Below are 20,507 nucleotides of genomic sequence, written 5' to 3'. Positions count from 1 at the left end.
CATTCATTCATACAAGTTGGTTGATAATATTTTGGTTTTAGTTTATTTTCCAGCAAGCAATTTTATAGTACAAAGGTCACTTCTTCAAAACCCTTCACAGCTGTAAATGCATCCAGTGAACAAAATTCTTGCACACATTTCTCATTATGTTTCTCTCACCTGCAAAAAAAAAAAAAAAAAAAAAAAAATTCAGTACAACCCACAATAGAATTATTGCTAGAATTTGAATTTTATTTTATTTTATGAACCCTGGAGGCAACACTACACAACCATGCCATCCAAAAAGCAAGGCATTATAAAAAAATATTATTAGAAGTGAATAATGAGAATGTCCTTACTATCTTTGTGTTACTAACATGGATTTTAATCAGTGACATTTGGTGTATTCCTGTGCTAAAATCTCAATGTTGTTACTTTCAACCCCTTACTTAAGAGCAAAATACATTGATTTATCTGTAAAGAAACTTGAAGAAAAAATATGATTAAAAATGAGTACAGTTCTGTAGAGATATCTCATAAAACAATTAAAAAAAAACAATTATGAAATATTATTTTAAATAGTTATAGCCCCACAGAGTGTTCAAGGAACAGTTCAAGGAAACTACTCTGTGTAAAGATCACCACCTTTATTTACATACATGTCTATCCTTATACTTTACTTCCTTTATAATAACCAAGAAAAAGTAGAACACACACACAAATGAAACCAAATATAATTTACAGTTTCATCGTCCAAACAGTTATTTATTAACCAACAGCACGTAAAAAAAACAACTTTTTCTGTATTGAATTTTGAGGCCTTGTCTCAAAAGTCTTTGCATCACACTCCGCCTTCGCCCTCGGCTCCATTCGCCATGTTGTCTTGTGGCTACGTCCGAAACCACACCCTATTCACTATATAGTGTGCTGCTTTTGGAGTCCGCCATTTTGTAGTAGAATCACAAATTCCGCTCCCTACGTTAGGTAGTGTGCTACTTGGTGCCCCAGGGCGCATGCGCAGTACCGTCTCTTGGCCGTACAACAATCCACTGCAACCAACGACAGCTAGTAAAACAGGAAAACATTGAAGCAGAAACTCAAGGGCAGTTCTACACCATCATGATGGGTATGAGTTATTGTTTCCTTCGAAGAGTTATATGTGTGCTCTATATATGGCGGCTGTTTAAATAGGACGTTTATATATCCAGTACTGCGTTGGTCGTACACTTGACGGTCAGTTAGCTAGCGGTGCTCATCGCAGCAGTGTTTTGGTCATTTATATTCTTCTTCCGCCGTGTTAATGCTAAACGACTGTTTGCAGCTATTAACTCTCTTTTTAAATATATATGTGTGAAATCATTACAAGAGAAACGCTAATGAACTACCAGATGGCTCGGATACAAAATCTTTCCTGCTTCCTGGAATGACACACAGATGAGCAGAGCGTGGGTCCGAGTCTCTTCTCAAATCTTTCGTTGCCAAAATCACTTTATCGCTCTGTTCTTTTGGCGGTGAAACCTATACAGTAGTGTCCCTTGCAAAGGCGAAGTGGCGAGGCAATGGTTTGAGACAGGGCCTACTTCTTTGAATGTTGTGCTCTCGACTTGTTTTGGTATAGTTTAGGGGTTGAGTTAACTTTTCCTATTATGCTGACATATAATATAATGCAATATCGATTCATTATATAATTCTGACACAGAGAAACTTTAGGTTAGTTAATTTTTACCGACGTTATCGGTTCTCACCAGTTTTATGACAAGTCCCGCCTCCTCTCTAGGGCTGGGTTTTGCCGTACTTAATAATGATTGGCTTGTAGAGCTTGTTCTACTTGTGAGTGAGTGTTTTCGCCAATCGTAACGCAGGAAGACATGTTTGCCACAATACGGGTAGAAAACACGTTGTGGCGGTTCCGTTCTTGGTTGGCTTCGCGCATGCGCATTTGTTGTCTATAAGAACGGCAACCGCCGACCCCTTTTAGCAGAAAGTCCAGCTAAATTATTGAAGCACACAATATGGGTATATGTATATTTTTTGCTTCGCTCAAACATGTCATTTACGTTATATAATTATTGTACCTTTATTTTAAACAGGAAAAAACCCCAACAATACTGCTTTAGTAGTTAGTATGCTAAAGTTTACCGCAACGGGCAGCCGCGAGTATTAACTTCGTTTCTTTTTATTTTGAATTTGGTCAATAGCCATAAAATGTATGTTGTTAAGTGGTGATATATTTCAGTAATTTCCGTGAGTACCTTCAGTTTTCTACTTCCACCGGAGAAGCTGCAGTGTGGACAAGCGCCCTAAAGTTTTGGTCACTTTAGTGTTAACTGTGTGTCAATAGGTATTCAATCCGTTTAAAAAATGAGTACGTAAACGTGTGTTAAAATACACAGAAATAATATTTATTATTATTATTTTTACATTTAACATGTTACATCTGACATCCGGTAGCAGCAGTTATCCCGCCGCCCAGTCTTGCCCAATCAGCGAACTGCTCCTTAATATGAACTAGTAATTTGTCCAATCATAGATCAGTAGGCGGGATTTTAGGGTTAGGCGCGTGAAATAACGTATTTTTACGCCAGTGCAGTTCCGACCAGACAGCGCATGCGTATTTCCATCGGCAACAACCACAGTAAAACAAGACACCAGCAGAGACTCGGTCGAAATCTGTGTTTGTTTAGATCGTATTAAACATGTTAGGTGTTGAATAAGTGTGACATGATGTTTTATAAAACGTTAGTAGCTGACCTCTGGAGAGCCAACCTTGTTTATCGAAACTGCGTGTGTTATCGCGAGATTATGGCACGTGTGAGATTATGGCTAATCTCACTACTGTAGTTAATCTAGACAGATGTTTAGTTAATGCTTTATGCAGTTTATTCCCCAAACTGGGGAAGCCAAATGGTAAACCACATGGTGATGTTTGTTGCTGTGGTGACACACCAGAAAACTAAAAAAGTTCATGGAGGAAATAACCTTCCTTTCCATTTATACCATTTACACACATTATTTTCCACTCTCCTTAGGTTCTGTCCCACCGATTTCCTCACTGCGCTTACTGGTTCCACCTCTACGGCTAATGTCTGCCTTTATGTGGAAAATTGCCCAACAGCAACATCTGGAGCATTATGGAAAACTAGAAGAATTTGTCTCCTTAGTTACAAGGCTTGTCCCAGAGGTCTTGACCAGCAGACAGAAGGCCACACTGGTGATGGGGCTGAGAGCAAAGGTGAGCAGTGAAGGACACTGTAAGAGCATAGATTGTTGTGCAGAAAGAGACAGAGCAGAGGTGTGGTATTCAAGAAGAGACTGATGTTCTGTATGCTGATTTCTCTCTCTCTCTCTCTCTCTCTCTCTCTCTCTCAGATGATTCTTGAGATGTGCCGAGGTGAACTGCCAGCAGACCTTGAGACAGTGAAGTCACATATACAGAGGATTCAGTCCTCTCATTCATCAAAAGTATGCAGGTTTTCAAAAAGTGTATGGCAAGATAGCATGCGTGATGACTGACTGAAATAATGTTGTGCTTATTTTTACTCGTATTAATAAAAGGCTTCTCGTGTCCTCAGGGAATTGATACAGAGGCAGACATCTTACAGGCAAACCTTCTAACACTTGTGCTGGGTCTGCTGGAGGATCCTGCCAAAAAAGAATACTTCTTTCAGGTCAGTGCATGTCACATTATCACACTTGATTATAATCAGTACAGTTAAAGCAATAGTTTGTGACATAAAACAAACAAGCCCTACCCTGTAAGAAACCGCTCAGCCAAGACAGGTGTGGTGTTTGAAGTTTGTTTCTTTAGCTAGCCATCAGCATGCTGCAAAAGTGCAATAATCTTGAGGGTATGAAAGCATGTGCTAGTTTCCCAAGGTGAAATATGACTTAGTACTCAATAACGGTATTTCTGTGTTATCAGAATTAAGAATGACCTTTCTTTTGATCAGAAGCTTCTGAGTTAGTAAGGGTGAACTGATCAGTGTAATTGTTATATTGGCGTAAAAAGTGAGATATCCGAGTGATTAAGATGGTTTTATTTATTTATATTTATTTATTTATTTATTTATTTATTTTTTAAAAAGAAGAGTTAAAAAAAAATGTGCCATGACATCAAATTATTCAAGCTCAAGCTGTGTGATGGGTGTATTTCTAGTAATAAATTACAAAACTCATTTACTGTTAATTTATACAAAGTAACCTAGATGATATTGTAGTCAAGTATGGTTGATTTGAGAGGAAGAATCGAGATTTAGCGCTAGTTATTCTCAATAGGTCACTTCTTAGATCATTCCATTCTCCAGCTACTTATTATTAAAAGTTGTAGTAGCACATGACAGATTGCTGGTAACCTGCTGCTGATTTTTGACCCGTAGGGTCTGCATTTTCTTTGCTGTTAAGCGCTGGAGGAAATGGAGGCTCATAAATGACTTGATCAGTTGTTAATTTGGAAATTGCTATGCAAGTACTTAATGTTTTTTTTAAAAAAAATTGTTTATTGCTTTTGCTTGAGAGAAAGCAATAAACAACTGGCTGGAACCTGCATATGATTGTCGCTGTGTATTTTTCTTTTTTTTTTTTTTCTCCCTCTTAACTTGCCCTGTGAAGAGATCTGTTTGAGAACACATCATCATTAACTATACTGTGCAACAGCTCATCTAATGATTGTTTTTCTTAGATGAGTACCACACTATGTATGGTAGAACTTAATGTTATATTCAGCCTGTAAATCATATGCCAAAGTTGGGAACTGCTACATGGCACACTGCGTGGTTCACTGGGATCTGGACAGTAAATTGTAGCAGTGAGTGGTGAGTGTACATTTCATCTGTAGGCAGGATGTAGTAAAGGGGTTTGGTTTTTAAGTAATTAAAAATGGATGACATGTGATTAGGGGTGTGATTAATCGAGATTTTGATCATGAAAACAAAATAATCGAGATAAAAGGATTATTGTGCCATATTCCGTTTCACAATGTTCTCGTTTTGTCTTTTTAAAAACTGCGTGCCATTTTTCTTTACAGCGGTCTGCTTTCACCCCTCCCTGAAAGGCCAAACTCTGCCAGGCTGTGGCATTTTTCGTTCCGCTTGAGCCAAGAGGACAGATAGAGAGCCTTTGGTCGACAAGAAAGGTTAAACCGTTTCAGCCGTTTGGAAACAATTTGGTTTCAAGGAGTCCGATGTGGAACAAAAAGAAATAACTTTTGGTTTCATTGGAAAGCTCATTTCCTCTAGTGTCATGACAGCTGGTCTAAATACGGTCACTTCCTTTCTAGAGCTCACGCAGAAACTACTGGCTGATATAAACCAGGAGACAGAAATTTCACTGGCTAAGGAAGTTAAGTTTGTTTCTGGCGATGCGATTTACCGAAATGAGTCACGTGAATACAATAAAATGTTAGTTTGTTTGTTTTTATTTATTTATATATTTATTTATTTATTTATTTTAAGTTCAATAAATGCATGATGTTTCCAGAGTCAATGAGTAATTGTGTTTAATAATCGTGATCTCAATGTGCGCTTCAGTGGCGCTTCATGTACATATTCACTTGCTCACACCCACTTGTGTTGTGTGTCCTGACGCACACCACAAGTCTCACCTTTAGTGTAGTTATTTACCATAGAGACATCAGTAGGACCAAGTGTAACCTTAGTTGTGTCCCAAATGACGTACTGTAGTATACACTGTGCACTTACACTATGCACTCTACTGTCTAGTGTATGAATTTTAGAAGGGTAGGATCATCTCAAACGGAGCGCTAAAAGTTTTTTGCTAACTAGAGGTATAAGTCGTTTCCCAGTCGATGACACATGACTTCATATGTATGTAATGTGAAGCCGCTAGCATTAGCAGAATACCCAGAGGCAACGAAAATACATTTCTTAATTTTACAGTTTGGCAACAGTACCTTTTGTTCCCAACATGACCTTTTTTCCCCTCTTCCGCTGCGTAAGCAAAGCTGCAACCATCGAGTACATGATGTGTCTAATGTTCTACTTGTTGTTTTTTCGGTTGAATGAGTGCATCATCCGGGTACTTGAACTGCACTTCTTGTTGTAATTTTCAGTTTGAACACTAACACTATTTATACTACAAAACATCGTGGAATAGTGCATATGCATGCGATTTGGGATGCATGTCTTGATGGTACTGGCACGTTTGCAGTAAAGAAGGTCATTCACTGGGAGTCACAGACACTATGACCCTGAGTCTATTAGCCACTTTTAAATTGTGATCCGATTCGCTTCTTCAAGGCTGTAGTCTTGCAGGTACACTGAAGTGTTTAGTCATTGTACTTTATTGTATTATGTGTGTTCTAGGAGGTGTTCCCACAGGAGTATGGTCCAGAATTTGACCAAGCACTGCAAGTCCTGGTTGGCCATTTTCTCTCGAGACTGGAACAGCTGCTGCCAGTTCCCAGCTTCAAACAGGTAGGACTATGATCACAAGCTTCATTGCAGGTTTGTGTGTTATGAGTGAAACCTACTGATTTTTTTTTTTCTTCTTCTTCTAAAACAGACTTCCTCGTGGCTGAGTGCATGCCCCTGGGAGTGGAATGAGTACCTGGAGTCCATTTGTAGGACGGAGAGTTTATTACCTCTCATGCAAATTGGAATCTGTGGGACTTTGGAGGATAATGGTAAGTTTTATTCTATGTATTATAGCTGACATCCTAAATATGTATTCTTCTTGTCATGCTTTAGTGTCTTAAAGACTTTTTTTTTTGTTTTTGTTGTTTTTTGTGTGCATATATGTTTACATTTTTAGCACTCCCATCGATTGTGGAGGACAGAATCCTCTCTTCGTTGTCCCTAACCGACATGGTGATAACCACCCAAACGCAGCCGCCCTCCCAGGAGCCTCAGGATGTGGACGGGGAGAGTGCACCAGATGATGGTGTCCAGGATGAAGACGTCAGTTCGGGTCTGGACGGAACTGTAGCTGCAGAATACGTAAGAGTCGACGATGGTGCGATGGAGGAAGATTCAGAGAGACAGACCTTTGAGAGGGAGATCAAGGAAGCTATTAAACATCTGGAAAAAGAGAGCGACATGTCTGCTGAGGTGGCCGGGAGTCTGCAAAGCACAGGGGTGCCAGGGGTTGACTCAGAATTGAAAACTACTGATGAAACAGGAAGTGGAATATCTGAAGCAGTAGAGGATATTGTAGCTGAACAGCAAACAATGATCCCCAGAGTTGCACATACAAAGATCACTCAACCACTGGAGGTTTCACACTCTACAGCAAACCGAGGGAGTGACGAGGGTGGAACCGACCAGTGTGATCCACAGCAGTAAGTCACTGAGACACTAAACCCCACTTTTATTTATTTATTTATTTATTTATATATATATATATATATATATATATATATATATATATATATATATATATATATATATATATATATATATATATATATATATATATATATAATTTTATTTCATCATCAATATTGAGTCTAATGTTTGTTTTTCCTTTATGTAGGACTGTGTTGGAGGAAGCAGCTCAGGGAGGTGGGTGATGTAATGTTCTTATAGATGTATTGTGCAAAATCTCTGTTTGCAGCAGTGAATTGTTTTATAGAACTCAAACCGGGTTGCTGTGTTAATGTACATTTGATACATTCTGTATAATTAACTGCACTTTTACCTAGTTTTTACCAATATTACAGTCAGTTTTAAAGCTAAAGTGTATATATTGCACAGATTTTTATTGTTACATATGGAACAGAAATCACAGAACTACTACACTGCACCAACACTGGCTAAAAGGCAATCTCTTATAAAAGCAGAAACTTTTGTGAATTTAAAAAAAATAAATAAAAAATTTGAGTCTCACTTAACAACAAAAAAATGATTCTTCTAAAACTTGTGTATCTTTTATCGCGTTTTATTCTTTGCATAATCGCTAAAGCTGGGCTTCCAGTAAGTCTGAAAATTAAAATTCTGTACTGATAATGTCAAAAGGTATGAAAAACTATCATTGTTCTTCAGTGATAACTGTTTGGGCAGGTTGTACTGGTGCTATAAAATTTGCTTTTATATTATATTTATATTGAAATTCATTGTATTGCTTTTAAGTCTTAAACCACTAGAAAATAACTGATGGACCATTGGTATATGTCACAGTCCCCACTTTGATAACCGATTGTAGAGTGTGCCAGTTTCATTTCAGGATTGTGTTCGGTCAAAATGAAGTAAGTTCCGTTACTTGTGTTTTGCAGAGGTAACTGCTGAAGCACCGGAGTCCGAGCAGTCTAACAGCAATCCACTGGCAGTCGACTCCCCGAAGATACCTTTAAAAAGTTCTTACCTCCTCGGCAGGCTTTTACACAAATGTCTGAAGTGTGGCAAGCGCTTTGCGTTTCGCTCGGAGCTGCAGAAACACCAGGAGAGTCACAGACTCGCAGCATCTATCAAGTGTTGTGAATGTGGGCAAATTTTCAGAGATGCGAAACTCCTGGCTCTGCACCGGCAGAGAGGCTGTCGTATGAGGACGTACAAATGCATCAAGTGCGGGGCAGCCTTTCGGTCTCTCTCGAACTGGTACAAACACCAGCAGGCCCACAAGGTGGTCTGCACACATAAATGCCCGGAGTGTGGGAAGGTGTTCCGGAGTCTCACAGGTTTGGTGGCTCACAGACGAGAGCACATGGGTCCTGCAGTAAACGGCGTTTACACCTGTGACAAATGTGACATGACGTTTGGCTCATATAGAGGCAGGGTGCTGCACCAGAGGGTCCACACTGATAAATCCAAGCAGCCTTCTCGAAAGGAGCGCGAACCGGGGAAATGCCGTTTCTGCGACGAGTCGTTCGTCCTGCTCAGCGATTTGAGAGTGCACCTGAAAACTCACCCCGAGTACCGACCGCATCAGTGTGACCAGTGTGGGAAGTGCTTCGCTCTGCACCACAGTCTGCTCGCACATCTCTCAAACCACACAGGAGACAAGCCATACCTCTGCACACAGTGCGGCAAGCGCTTCTTCAGCAAGGTCCAGCTGAAATCGCATATGAGGTGTCACTCGGGCGAGCGGCCGCACATGTGCCCTCACTGCGGGAAATGCTTCTCGTTGCTGGGCAACCTGAACATCCACGTACGAATCCATACTGGCGAGAAGCCCTACTTGTGCCGTCACTGCGGAAAAGGATTCATCTCTGCTGGAGAGCTGCAGGTGCACGAGCGCAGTCACACTGGTGAGAAGCCCTACTGCTGCAGCATTTGTGATAAAAGATTTGTGGTGTCGAGCCACCTGACGGCTCACAAGCGCGTTCACACGGGAGAGCGCCCCTACTCCTGCACTCAGTGTGGCAAGACCTTCATACGGAGATACGACTGGAATAAACACATGTACACTCACTCAGGGGTGAAGCCCTTCCCCTGCACGATCTGCCAAAAGAGCTACACACGTCGCACACACTTGAACAGACACATGCAGAGCCACGGCGCAGGCCATTAGTAAACATCAGTCTGAATGATCGGAGCGGAAATTCGTTCGTGTAAAGAAGTACATACTTTTAAATAAGGACATTCCAGTGCAAAGTTTCAAAAGCACATTGCTTATATGTTTTGTTTGACCAAATGCAGATATAATTAAACAATAAATGTTTGCCTTCTAGTTTATCAAAGTACTGTGTGCGTGTGAATGTCTGTTAATCTGTCTCAGGAATAAGTATTTTGTTAAACAGCTAGCTTCAAGTTAAAAATGGTTTTGGGCGGGGGGGGGGGGGGGGGGGGGTGTTGATGGGGTTTTTCATCTAGGTAATTTTCATTTATGTTTCTGGCCCTGGGTTCAGACCTGATCTTGAATTACTGAGCTATGAGGCTACCAACTGTACCACCATGCCACTCTTGGCTTTTTTTAATTCATTGAAAGGTTATACACATTAAAAAATTATTAATTTTTAAATCCTGGTATTGGTTCTGCAGTAAACTTAGGTTAACATTAATATTTTTGTTCTGTTATCATACATTTCAGTTTAAATTAACTTTAATCTGCAGGAAAAACAATGAGTTGTAAGGTTTTTGTAGTTTACACTGAAAAAGAAAGAAAAGGTATCAATAACAGTTGTTATTCCTGAGGTCATTCTTATTTAGACTGATAAATTTGTCATGGTGGACAATTGAAACAAATTCAAAGATTCGAAAACAAATTAAGATTTTATTCCCACTGCAATTCACATGAAAACTTTTGATCGGCAAATACCCGATTAGTTCTAAAATTGGTTTAATCTAATCCTTGTTGTTGCAATTTTCTGTAAATCTACATGTATGTAAATTCAGATTTCATTTGTCCAGCAACTGAACAGACATCAAAATATGCAAATTAAAAAGACTATATTTTCCCAATTCCTTAGCTCTTCAACCTGAACAAAAATGCCCATCAATAACAATGACCTATTTCAAATCCACATTTACAATAGCTCAAAAAACCCAATTTATTTTAGAAACTTAGTTTACCTCTTTGTATAATTGTTTCTATATCAAGGCGCGTGTGGATTGGGAGGCAGACGAGTTCAGTAAAGCTATACTGAATTAGCTTTTGAATCTCAGAGAGAGATAATGAGTTCAGCTGTGCCTCTGTTGGAGCAGCCAGTTGTAAGTTGGTGAAAAGACTGGTCAAGCTGGACGGTTTGTTCATGAAATCAGCTTCCACCAGCTGTAAGCATGAGCCCTTGCAGGTATTGTGGAATGCACATAAATGAATAAAAGAACTTAACAAGCACTTGTATTCATTTTATTTTGATCACCCTGCTGTAAAAAAACAATCCAGCAACCACCTGTCAAAACACAAGGATGAGCTGTTCAAGACAAGGGGGGGGGGTTGGTATTGACTAAAAGTGTGCCAATAATTGTTGCACACATATATATAACATACATATATATATATATATATATATATATATATATATATATATATATATATATATATATATATATATATAAAATAAACCTGTGTTTTGTTATATATATATATATATATATATATATATATATATATAAAATAAACCTGTGTTTTGTTTGATATCCATGAGAGCAGAGTATTTTTGTGATTTTTTGAGAGAGAGAGAGAGAGCGCGAGCGCTGATGTTCGTCTCCAGCTCAGTAGATGGCGGTAATTTAGTCTATAACTGGTTTCAGCAACATACAGTGTGGAAAAGGGAAACGCACCTGAAGGCGTAGTTGAGCGGTTAATCTTCCTGTAGTGATTAAAGTTTTCAGACTGCAGATATATACTGACCAGAACAACATGGGTATGCACGACAACACACTGCACTTATTAGCTAACGTTATGCTATAATGATTTTGCTTGCTTCGCGTATATATGAAATAAACACTGGTTTATTAGCGTCCTGTTAGCTAGCACAAGAAGAAGAGCAGAGAAGTTTGTGTGTATTTGGCTAGTGTTTAGCGTTCTGAGATATTATTCACACATGATATTGTTTTGACTCTCTAGTTTTGTAGGGGCTTCGTGTATTTCTGAGGTTTACAAGAACAAAATCCCCTGATTCCTGGGTTTGGGCAACTTATTAAAGCTAGTTATAGTAACCACACACGGGCATTTCATGACTGCTCACTTTGGCAGTGAAAGTTTTGGTGCTGTGAATTTAATTTCCTTAAAAAAAAGAAAGAAAGAAGTGCTGATAATAAAAAATGATATGATTAGCATATCCAGAGTTTAAATTCGGTAAACCTCTAACATTCACACCCTGCGTAAAAACATGACATAAGTCAAAGTTAGTTTGCTGGTCTGCATGGTGTAGGGGCTGGTCGTAGCCGGTGTAGGGGCTGGTCTGCATGGTGTAGGGGCTGGTCGTAGCCGGTGTAGGGGCTGGTCTGCATGGTGTAGGGGCTGGTCGTAGCCGGTGTAGGGGCTGGTCTGCATGGTGTAGGGGCTGGTCGTAGCCGGTGTAGGGGCTGGTCTGCATGGTGTAGGGGCTGGTCGTAGCCGGTGTAGGGGCTGGTCGTAGCCGGTGTTGGGACTGGTCTACATGGTGTTGGGGCTGGTCGTAGCCGGTGTTGGGACTGGTCTACATGGTGTAGGAGCTGGTTTGCATGGTGTTGGGACTAGTCTACATGGTGTTGGGGCTGGTCGTAGCCGGTGTTGGGGCTGGTCGTAGCCGGTGTTGGGGCTGGTCGTAGCCGGTGTTGGGGCTGGTCGTAGCCGGTGTTGGGGCTGGTCGTAGCCGGTGTTGGGGCTGGTCGTAGCCGGTGTTGGGGCTGGTCGTAGCCGGTGTTGGGGCTAGTCTACATGGTGTTGGGGCTGGTCGTAGCTGGTGTTGGGGCTGGTCGTAGCTGGTGTTGGGGCTGGTCGTAGCTGGTGTTGGGGCTGGTCGTAGCTGGTGTTGGGGTGGGTGTTGTTGGTTGGCCAATTTGCCTCCTAGAAGGGTGAAACTGGTCGACTTGTCTAGCTAGAACCAGTCTGACCCACAGGGATGGTCAAGTTGACTGGCTAGAACCAGCTTGTAAATGTCCAAAACCTTCCTAAAACCACACAAACCGGGCTGAGCAGAGTAATCACCAATTTAGTATTCACATTTCTTGTGAGACATTTTTATATTATTCTTAACATTCAGTTCATAAAATTTTACATCTCACTTTATTTGTTGATCTCATTTAGGCTATAAACACTCTCGAAGCAGTTCTCATCGTTTTGTATTCTGGTGTGGCATTATCCCTTCACAAACCAGTATTTTTTTATTAGGTCTTATGATTTACCTTTTAAAGCCAGTAGTTTGCAGTGTAAATGTGTGTTGTAGGCTCTCTCCCTCTGTGCTCTGTGCGGCTGCTGGTGCCTCCTTTGCGCCTCATGTCCGCCTTCATGTGGCGAGTCGTCCAGCAGCAGAACCTGGAGTATTTTGACAAGCTCGAAGAGTACATCCTCCTCATAACAAGGATGGTCCCTGAGATTCTGAGCGAAAGACAGAAGAATGTGCTCATTATGGGTCTGAGAGCAAAGGTGAGATTCATGGGGTGCTTCCCAAAACTTTTGATCTTACTCCTTCAGTCTGTAACTGGGAAATCAAGGAAAGAGGAGACAGGCAGCTTCTTCAACAAAGATACACAGGTTGTTCCAAAGCACAAGTACTTTATTGTTGTAGCACTTCGCATAAGGCTAGGGTATAAATTCTCCACTTCTCCTAAAACGCTAACTACCATAAATGATACAATAATAATAACCACAAATAGGAATGATCCTAATTAAATAAACACAAATGGGTACAAATAAGTTCCTTTGTATGAAAGTTGTTAATGTACCTTGCTTTAAAAGGGGAAAAATGTAAACGGAGAAGTCATTTGATGAGTAGAATCTTGTTCATTTAAGCATGTGATGTACATGTGTAATATTGTTTTAATGATGTAATCATTGTTCTGTATAGGCAGAGCCATTATTAATACAGCTGGGAAACAGTCAGCAGTAAGTCAGTTCTCTAAAGTTGCTAAAGGTCTCCAAGTTCTCTAAAATTGCTTTAAAATGAGGCTTCAGTGAGCAAGAACGTCTCATTCCATACGTATGTTTGTTCTTGAATCCTCCTGTCCTCATTTCCTGTTCTTGCGTCCTTTCTCCGCTTCCTTGGAGGGTGGAACTAAGAAGCAAGAAAGGGAAACGAGGGAAGGGCGGCACTATAAAAAAAATTGAGAAGCACCAGTGGTGAATCTTTCAAATTAATTGTTGGTCTATCATCATTCCATATGGCACTGGGCTGCAAAATATCGTGTATGGTTTTTTTCCCCCCTCCTTTTCCACACAGATGATTCTTGAAATGTGCAAAGATGAGTTACCAACTGATCTAAAGACCGTCAGGGCACGTCTTCACACAGTCGAGTCTTTCAGTATGTCCAAGGTGAGAATGAACAGTGAAAATGCTGCTGTGGATGTTCAGTTAGAGTTACTGAGAGATGATGTACTGTCTTCTGCTGCAATTTGTAAGACTCCAGCTTTAACATTTTGGTACAAAGGCTGGGGGGGTTGTGGGGGTTGTTTGCAAATAGTAAACTAACCTAAAGTATAATTTTCACTCTGATTCTAATAAGTGTGAAACCGTGCTTAATATTTATTCGATTTATTGTGTGACTAGCATAAAGTTGTTCTGTACAATTAGTGTTACCTCTTATTGCCCACTTTAGATACATTATAAAGTTCAGATGGAGTCTGATTAGTAATTAACATTAACAAATAGATCATTCATTTCCACTTTTTTTTAGAGCACTGGTTCAGAGGTGGAGGTGTTACAGGGCAGATTGTTAAAGCTCGTCGTAAGCCTTCTTGAGGACCCGGTTAAAAAGGAGCATTTCTTTCAGGTAAGACTTTCCTGAAAATGGCCTAATATTTTCACATGTTTGACATCCTGAAGTTTTTCTAAATGCTTTGTTGGAGGGATGAACAACATATTCTGATTGATAAGGACACTTCTGGAAGCATTACACAAAATGATCTCTATTTTACATACATAATCCTACATTTAAGTTCTCCAGGGATTAAAATCCACTCATAAGTAGACTGAAATCACAATTATTGATCAGAACTATTCAGCAATTTCAGTAGCAAATACATATATTGTACTTTATCATTTTAAACTGATAGAAAACAGTCTTTTCCTTCAGGTTAATTTGTAAAACCTGTATCCCTGTGACTATGTTTACATGGACAGCAGTAATTTAATTAGTAACCTTATTCTGAATAAGACAATATTGTGATTAAGGTGTTTACATGAGTTGCTTTTAGGATCTTCCTTTCATGTTCCTGTTTCACATGTTATAGAACGTAGATCGATTAACGGCACACGTTATTACGTCCCCACGCCACGCTGTCCGATGTTCCCTCCAGAATTTCACATATCAACATGCAGTTCGTCTTCGTTATGGTACCGTATACAGTTTTGGGTGTTTTATTTTGAACTTTACGAAAGCTTCAAGTGCAGTTAATTATTAGTCATGCTATACGTGCAAACAGACGACTGCTTGAAGCCGTGGGCTGCGTCCCAAACCGCGTACTTACCTACTATATAGTAGCTGAAATACTTGTATCTTGCCTACTATACAGCCGGTAAGTACGCGGTTTGGGACGCAGCTGTGCTCTATTGTTTGCCGTCAAATGGTTGAGCACTGCCATGTGTGAACGTGTCCTGTCACAAAATGCGGTGAAAACTCCCACACAATGTTAATAATGTGATTAAGGTTTTTACATGTCGATAATGTGATTAAAACAGGAATACTCCATATGTCTTAATTCCATTTGTGTTTATTCCGAGTATGACTATAATCGGATTAAGGTAATAAAAATTGCTGTTTACATGCTATTTTCTTAGAGTATTGTCTTAATCTGGTTAATATTGGATTATTGTTCTCCATGTAAACATACTGATTGACTCAAAACAAAGATCTTTAGTCACATTAACTGTGTTAATATTTTAAATGCCATAAAAGCCTGAACATGTGGAAGCAATATCAAGCAAATTCAACAAATATGTAATATTAGCTAAGTAGTTAACTTTACTTACTAATATTGCTTACTAATATTGCTGTCATTTGTGTGTAATTAACATTGTGCATTTCTGTAATCAAGCCAGCATTTTATTTGCCAGTAAGTAGACTGATGTGAGACAAGTCAAATCAACCAAAACCAGAAAATGACTGAAAATTTATTTTCAATTTTAGAGACACTTTGTGTCATGTTATGTCCCTATTTCTCTAGGAGGTGTTTCCACATGAGTACGGTCCTGAATTTGACAAAGCAATGCAGGTCCTAGTTGGCCATTTTCTCTCCAGATTGGAACAGCTCCTGCCAGTACCCAACTTCAAACAGGTATTCTGTGATAACTCTTAAGTGAACTGTTTGTTTATTTATTTATTTATTTATTTATTTTTCTTGGATGAGTACTGCACCTTTTCTGATGAAATAAGCTCACTCTTCTGCATCATAAGAATGAAGGTCTGTATTTTCTTGGCACAAACATCTTTGAAAGTGCTGTATTATTAATTTTTTTTAATATACATGGTGGCCTGAAAAAAACCTTTTCATATGGTGAAATTTCTTAATTAATTTTTTTTTATATACATAGTTCTGAAACTGCAGACTTTCCCCTAAAGTCTTTGAGGATACATTTGAGCCAGTTGTTTGGATTTCTTGCTTTACCGCGTCATACCTAATTTGCATAGAATTGAAAAAAGATCGATTTAAATGTTGTGCTGTTACTTTGTTGTTTATATGTAGTTCTGAGAACTACATACTTTCCTCAACTGAAATGTTTATTTTCCTGTATCTCAAACAGAAGTAAAGTTTGGTTACCCCCCAAAAGTGAGAAAGGAGAACTTTCATGTAATAATTAATTTAATGTGTAGTAAATAAAATCTAAAAATAATAAATGATGTGAAAACTATATATACATGTATTAGAGATGGCTTGATTGGTGTTCTGTGAGGCTACTGTGAGATACTGATTTTCAGTTTGGGGGTGGGGGGACACCGGGACACCAGAATGATGGAGTTTCACTTTAGCACATTTTTCCACTTCAGTGCACATAATGATGTTTGGCTAACATGGTTTCATCATCGGCCAGATTAAAGAAATATTGGCTAATGTCGTATTTTGGACAAAAATTCACCAATTTCAATTGAGAATCAGCAGCTTGATTCTCCCATCCCTAATTTTGGCCTACAGCCATTTTGTAGCTGCGTTTGTTAAACTTTCTCCTTATTAAGTAATTTTTTGTGGAACGTTTCGAAAGTTAATAAACATTTCTGCATCATCTTGGTCAAATCTAGTTATGTTTTTTAAAGTTTAGGTGTCAATTCACCACACAAATACGTGATGTTTATAGTCTGATTAATCAGATTCATTAATTGTGGAGAAAAAAAAAAAAGGTTATAAGGATAATATTTCTGATTTTTTTTTTTTTTTTTTTTTTTCAGGCTGCCCAATGGCTAGATACTGAACCCACAGGCTGGGAGGATTTGGTACAGATGAACTGTGATCCGACTGACTTGCTTCCTCTGCTACAAAGTGACCATCATAAAAACTTGGAGAGAAATGGTAAGGCATTCATGAAAGCAGGAGGAAGGCTACAATTTAGGGGAAAGTCTTTAAAAATGGGCATACTCATTTTAGGAGTCCTAATATACCTCTCGTCTGATCGTATGCTCAAACGAGCAAATGATGAGTCACTCATGTTGTCTGTAGTTTGTCTCTTGTAAGTGTGTAGTGACCATTACTGTTGTTACTTGTTGGTGTGCACTGTCCAGTTCTGATAAGAAGCAGTTGTAGCCAAAATGTAAATGCTGTAATGCTAACTAACTAAACACAAATAAAATAATGCACTAGTCAGTGTGAAAATTAGCTGCTTGTTGAATGTTTGGTGCTGCACTAGCTTTGTTGAACTCTTAGTGTTAAGTACAGTTAAAGCTTAGTGCTTGAACGTAATATTTTCTCTTTTTGATACGTTTTATTGCCAGGACTCCCTTCTATTGTGGAGGAAAGAATCATCTCGTCTTTGTCTTTCACTTCTTTGACCGATGAGGTCATCCCAAGTGAGAGCAAGTCTGATGATCGATCTGAACCGTTCATTGACGTTAATGAAACCAGAGAGGGAGAGATGAATACTTCTCAAATGGAAAGTGAGGATGAACCATCAACAAACGTTGAAGGGTCTGAGCCAAGCGCAGTGATCACTGATCTAGGAAATGATGGAGGTGGTGGAGGTGCTGAGGAATTACCCACTGTATCGGAGGGTAATGGTGGACAGGTAGTTAAAGTGATTGTTCCAAAGCATCTGTTACCTGCAATTAAACAGATCAGCCTGCCGTCTGTTTTACTCTCGCGCTGTACGAGCAGTGAACCAGTTCCACTTAAGTGAGTGCATTTCCAGCTTTGCTTTTATGTGCATGAACATTACTCTGACTTTGTGTCCGACGTGCATAAATAACACAATTTGCGTCCTGTTTCTTGACAGAGTTGTTCCTGATTCAGATACATCGTCCCCCATGAATTCGAGTGTTTCAGGTATTGACATGTAGTGTAGATGCAGTTACCAGGAGTAGCAATTTTGTGACTCCTTACAGTACTGGGGAGGAGTGGTGTTGTTTACTTGAAGCTCACTTATAATGGATGCATTTGTGAATCTCTGTCAATAAGTGTTTCAGATATGCAAATGAACTGTATATAATGCAAATTCAATCCTATAGTTAGACCTTTAAAATACATGTTTTAATGCCTTGCTGTTCCCGGAGTTTTTGTGGTATTCATTAGGTGGAAACTGAGGCACTTCAGGGGTAGACAAATGATAATCTGATTAGCTAGCACACCAGGCAAGTGAAAACATATCGTAATAATGTATGGTGAGCTAGTTAGCTAGTTAAGGGCATTAATACATTCAGTTATGGGTGCAGTTAAATGGCTTTGTGTTGCAGTTTATTTTACTCAGTTTCGCACAAGTGCATGAAGTTTCAACATGCATACCAAGTGAAAAATTATGTTTTGCGAAAGTCAACAAGTAGTAGAGGGTTTTTTCGTTTTTTTCTTTCCTTTTTCTGGTTGTTGAACTTGCTTGTCTGCCTGGCAGGTATGATTAAAAATCAATCACTAAGAGCCCACAAACACTGTGTTTGACTTAAATGTTCATTAGCATATTCTGTTAGGCTTCCGTTTTAGGCGCGTTTAGAGTAAGGAGGTTCTTGTCTGTGGTAATTACACACATTCTCCAACAACACTGGAGTTTTTGTTTAAATAGTCACTCATGGTTTTATCGCGATGTATTTCTGCCTCTCTTTTCTCTTCTAGAAAATACCAGAACCTTGCAGAGGAGGCGGCCGAGAGCCACCAAGGAACAGAGTGCTAGTACAGGCAGCTACAAATGTGTGCCCTGTAAAATGAGCTTTAAAACACCTTTCCAGGCTTCTGTGCACCAGAATAAAAGGCACAGGAAGTTAATTTATTCCTGCCCCAATTGTGAAAAGACTTTTGAGTCTATGAAGGCTTGGACGAAACACCGCACAGAACACAAAGAAGAAAAGCCACAACGGTGTACTGACTGCGGGGAAGAATGTGCGAACCTGCAAGCTCTAGTGGCTCATTCCAAAATCCATAACCACATGGTGAGCGAGAGCTTGCCGACTTCTGAGAAAGCAGAGCCTCCTCCAAAACCAGTGCCAGGAGAGTGTAAGTTTTGTGGCGAGACGTTTACTCCAATAGAGCTGAGAAACCACTTAAAAACCCATCCAGAGTTCCGACCTCACCAGTGCGACCACTGCGGGAGGTGTTTCGCCAACCTGGGCAACTTGTTAGCTCACATTTCGAACCACACAGGAGAAAAGCCTCACGTCTGCTTAAACTGCGGCAAGAAGTTCTTCAGCAAGTCGCAGCTTAACTCCCACATGAAGTTTCATTCGAAAGAGCGGCCATACTGCTGCTCTTACTGTGGGAAGTGCTTCCACACTGCTGGGAACCTTAACATCCACACAAGGATACACACTGGAGAGAAACCATATGCGTGCTTGGAGTGCGGGAAGGCCTTCAACTCGGCCGGGTGTCTGCAGGTTCACCGCCGCTGCCACACCGGAGAGAAACCTTATCAATGCGAAGTGTGTGGAAGAGGATTCATCGTGTCGAGTCATCGCACGATACACATGAGGTCACACACAGGGGTGCGACCTTTCACATGCGAAATATGCGGCAAGACCTTTGCGAGGCGGAACTGCTGGAGCCAACATTTGTACAGTCACACAGACTTGAAACCATTTCCTTGCCCCGTCTGCTCAAAGAGCTTTGTACGCCGTAGCCATTTGAAGAGACACATGCAGAGCCACAGTGGTGACCAAAGCATTGCTGTTTAGAACGATCTAGAAAGGTCTACAAAATGCTGTATAATTAATAGCTGTCGAGCCTGTAGGCTCCAGATTTATTGTAGAGTTGTTACCATGATAAAACTGCTTTATAGCAATAAATCCTGCTTCTTATTTATAATTGCCTCGCCTCACACTTGTGTTATTTTGGTTAGGGGAAAATCAGTGGTGTTTAACTGCATCAAGCTCTTCTGTGTGATGGCGGAGGTCCCAGAGGTATGTCTACTTTTTTTAGACCCCTATTGAGTCAGGTATTCTACATATATTTGAAGAATATAATGCTTTACTATTTTGCCAATCCTGTCAACAGCAGCAACCCTGTCAAATAATCCTAAGTTTTCTGTGCGATCGAAGTCCAATGATTTTTACAGCCAGTCAAAGTGTTCCATCACGTTCCGTTATGTTGTCAGAGAAGTCGCACACAGATTTGGCCCTAAGCAACCTACAGTTGTTATCCTGGAACGCGAGAGTGCCAGGATTGTGTTCTTGAAGTGTTATTCTAAGCTGGGCTTACACTGTTCAATTTTTGTCCCGATTTAGATGTTGCACACTAAAAATTGCACACTGTAAAAGAATTCTTTTGGCCAGCGATGGATGGAGGAGGATGGCATGGGAAAACCTGAAACTCATGGAGTATCTACAAATCCGGTAGTGGCAGTTGTGCACAAGCTAGATTGATGATGTAAG

At 39.9% G+C, this 20,507-nt stretch overlaps 2 protein-coding genes and 1 long non-coding RNA gene across 6 annotated transcripts; 2 read left to right on the top strand and 1 right to left on the bottom strand.

The window, feature by feature from the left end:
• Positions 1–605: 605 nt before the first annotated feature.
• Positions 606–1,556, bottom strand: LOC108279713 (uncharacterized). Its single transcript, XR_001815577.3, has 2 exons — positions 1,365–1,556; positions 606–1,044 (listed from the first exon to the last, which is right to left on the bottom strand). It is a non-coding gene; the product is annotated as an uncharacterized LOC108279713 (long non-coding RNA).
• LOC108279712 (zinc finger protein ZFP2) lies at positions 951–9,610 on the top strand. Of its 3 annotated transcripts, none has more exons than XM_017494120.3 (9): positions 951–1,105; positions 3,009–3,211; positions 3,349–3,441; positions 3,552–3,647; positions 6,300–6,410; positions 6,499–6,619; positions 6,748–7,273; positions 7,468–7,496; positions 8,207–9,610. In XM_017494120.3, the coding sequence occupies exons 1-9, from the start codon at positions 1,099–1,101 to the stop codon at positions 9,439–9,441; spliced, it is 2,421 nt and encodes an 806-aa protein (XP_017349609.1). In that variant the 5' UTR covers positions 951–1,098; the 3' UTR covers positions 9,442–9,610. The 3 variants fall into 3 exon arrangements, with proteins under 3 accessions (XP_017349609.1, XP_017349610.1, XP_017349611.1); XM_017494121.3 differs by lacking the exon at positions 951–1,105 and adding an exon at positions 1,563–1,995; XM_017494122.3 differs by lacking the exons at positions 951–1,105; positions 3,009–3,211; positions 3,349–3,441; positions 3,552–3,647 and adding an exon at positions 3,657–6,152.
• Positions 9,611–11,118: 1,508 nt separating this feature from the next.
• On the top strand, positions 11,119–19,941 carry zgc:171422 (uncharacterized protein LOC100001353 homolog). 2 transcript variants are annotated; one of them, XM_017494297.3, is made up of 9 exons: positions 11,119–11,236; positions 12,743–12,942; positions 13,736–13,828; positions 14,190–14,285; positions 15,679–15,789; positions 16,896–17,016; positions 17,436–17,832; positions 17,933–17,982; positions 18,760–19,941. In XM_017494297.3, the coding sequence occupies exons 1-9, from the start codon at positions 11,233–11,235 to the stop codon at positions 19,809–19,811; spliced, it is 2,124 nt and encodes a 707-aa protein (XP_017349786.1). In that variant the 5' UTR covers positions 11,119–11,232; the 3' UTR covers positions 19,812–19,941. The 2 variants fall into 2 exon arrangements, with proteins under 2 accessions (XP_017349786.1, XP_017349785.1); XM_017494296.2 differs by lacking the exon at positions 11,119–11,236 and having other exon boundaries at positions 11,888–12,942.
• The last annotated feature ends 566 nt before the right edge of the window (positions 19,942–20,507 follow it).

This window comes from Ictalurus punctatus, chromosome 19 (genome assembly GCF_001660625.3).
Source record: "Ictalurus punctatus breed USDA103 chromosome 19, Coco_2.0, whole genome shotgun sequence".
NCBI lineage: Eukaryota > Metazoa > Chordata > Actinopteri > Siluriformes > Ictaluridae > Ictalurus > Ictalurus punctatus.
Note: the sequence above shows the minus strand (reverse complement) of the source record. Positions and strands in the feature narration are given on the sequence as shown.

What these genes read in the sequence shown, in the direction of transcription:
- LOC108279712 (XM_017494120.3), top strand. An exon ending in TGGGACTTTGGAGGATAATG is followed by an intron (nt 6,620 to 6,747) that starts GTAAGTTTTATT and finishes TTACATTTTTAG; the next exon opens with CACTCCCATCGATTGTGGAG. An exon ending in GGAGGAAGCAGCTCAGGGAG is followed by an intron (nt 7,497 to 8,206) that starts GTGGGTGATGTA and finishes TGTGTTTTGCAG; the next exon opens with AGGTAACTGCTGAAGCACCG.
- zgc:171422 (XM_017494296.2), top strand. Translation starts at nt 12,730, where the DNA reads ATGTGTGTTGTAGGCTCTCTCCCTCTGTGCTCTGTGCGGCTGCTGGTG. An exon ending in CAGTACCCAACTTCAAACAG is followed by an intron (nt 15,790 to 16,895) that starts GTATTCTGTGAT and finishes TTTTTTTTTCAG; the next exon opens with GCTGCCCAATGGCTAGATAC. An exon ending in TAAAAACTTGGAGAGAAATG is followed by an intron (nt 17,017 to 17,435) that starts GTAAGGCATTCA and finishes TTTTATTGCCAG; the next exon opens with GACTCCCTTCTATTGTGGAG.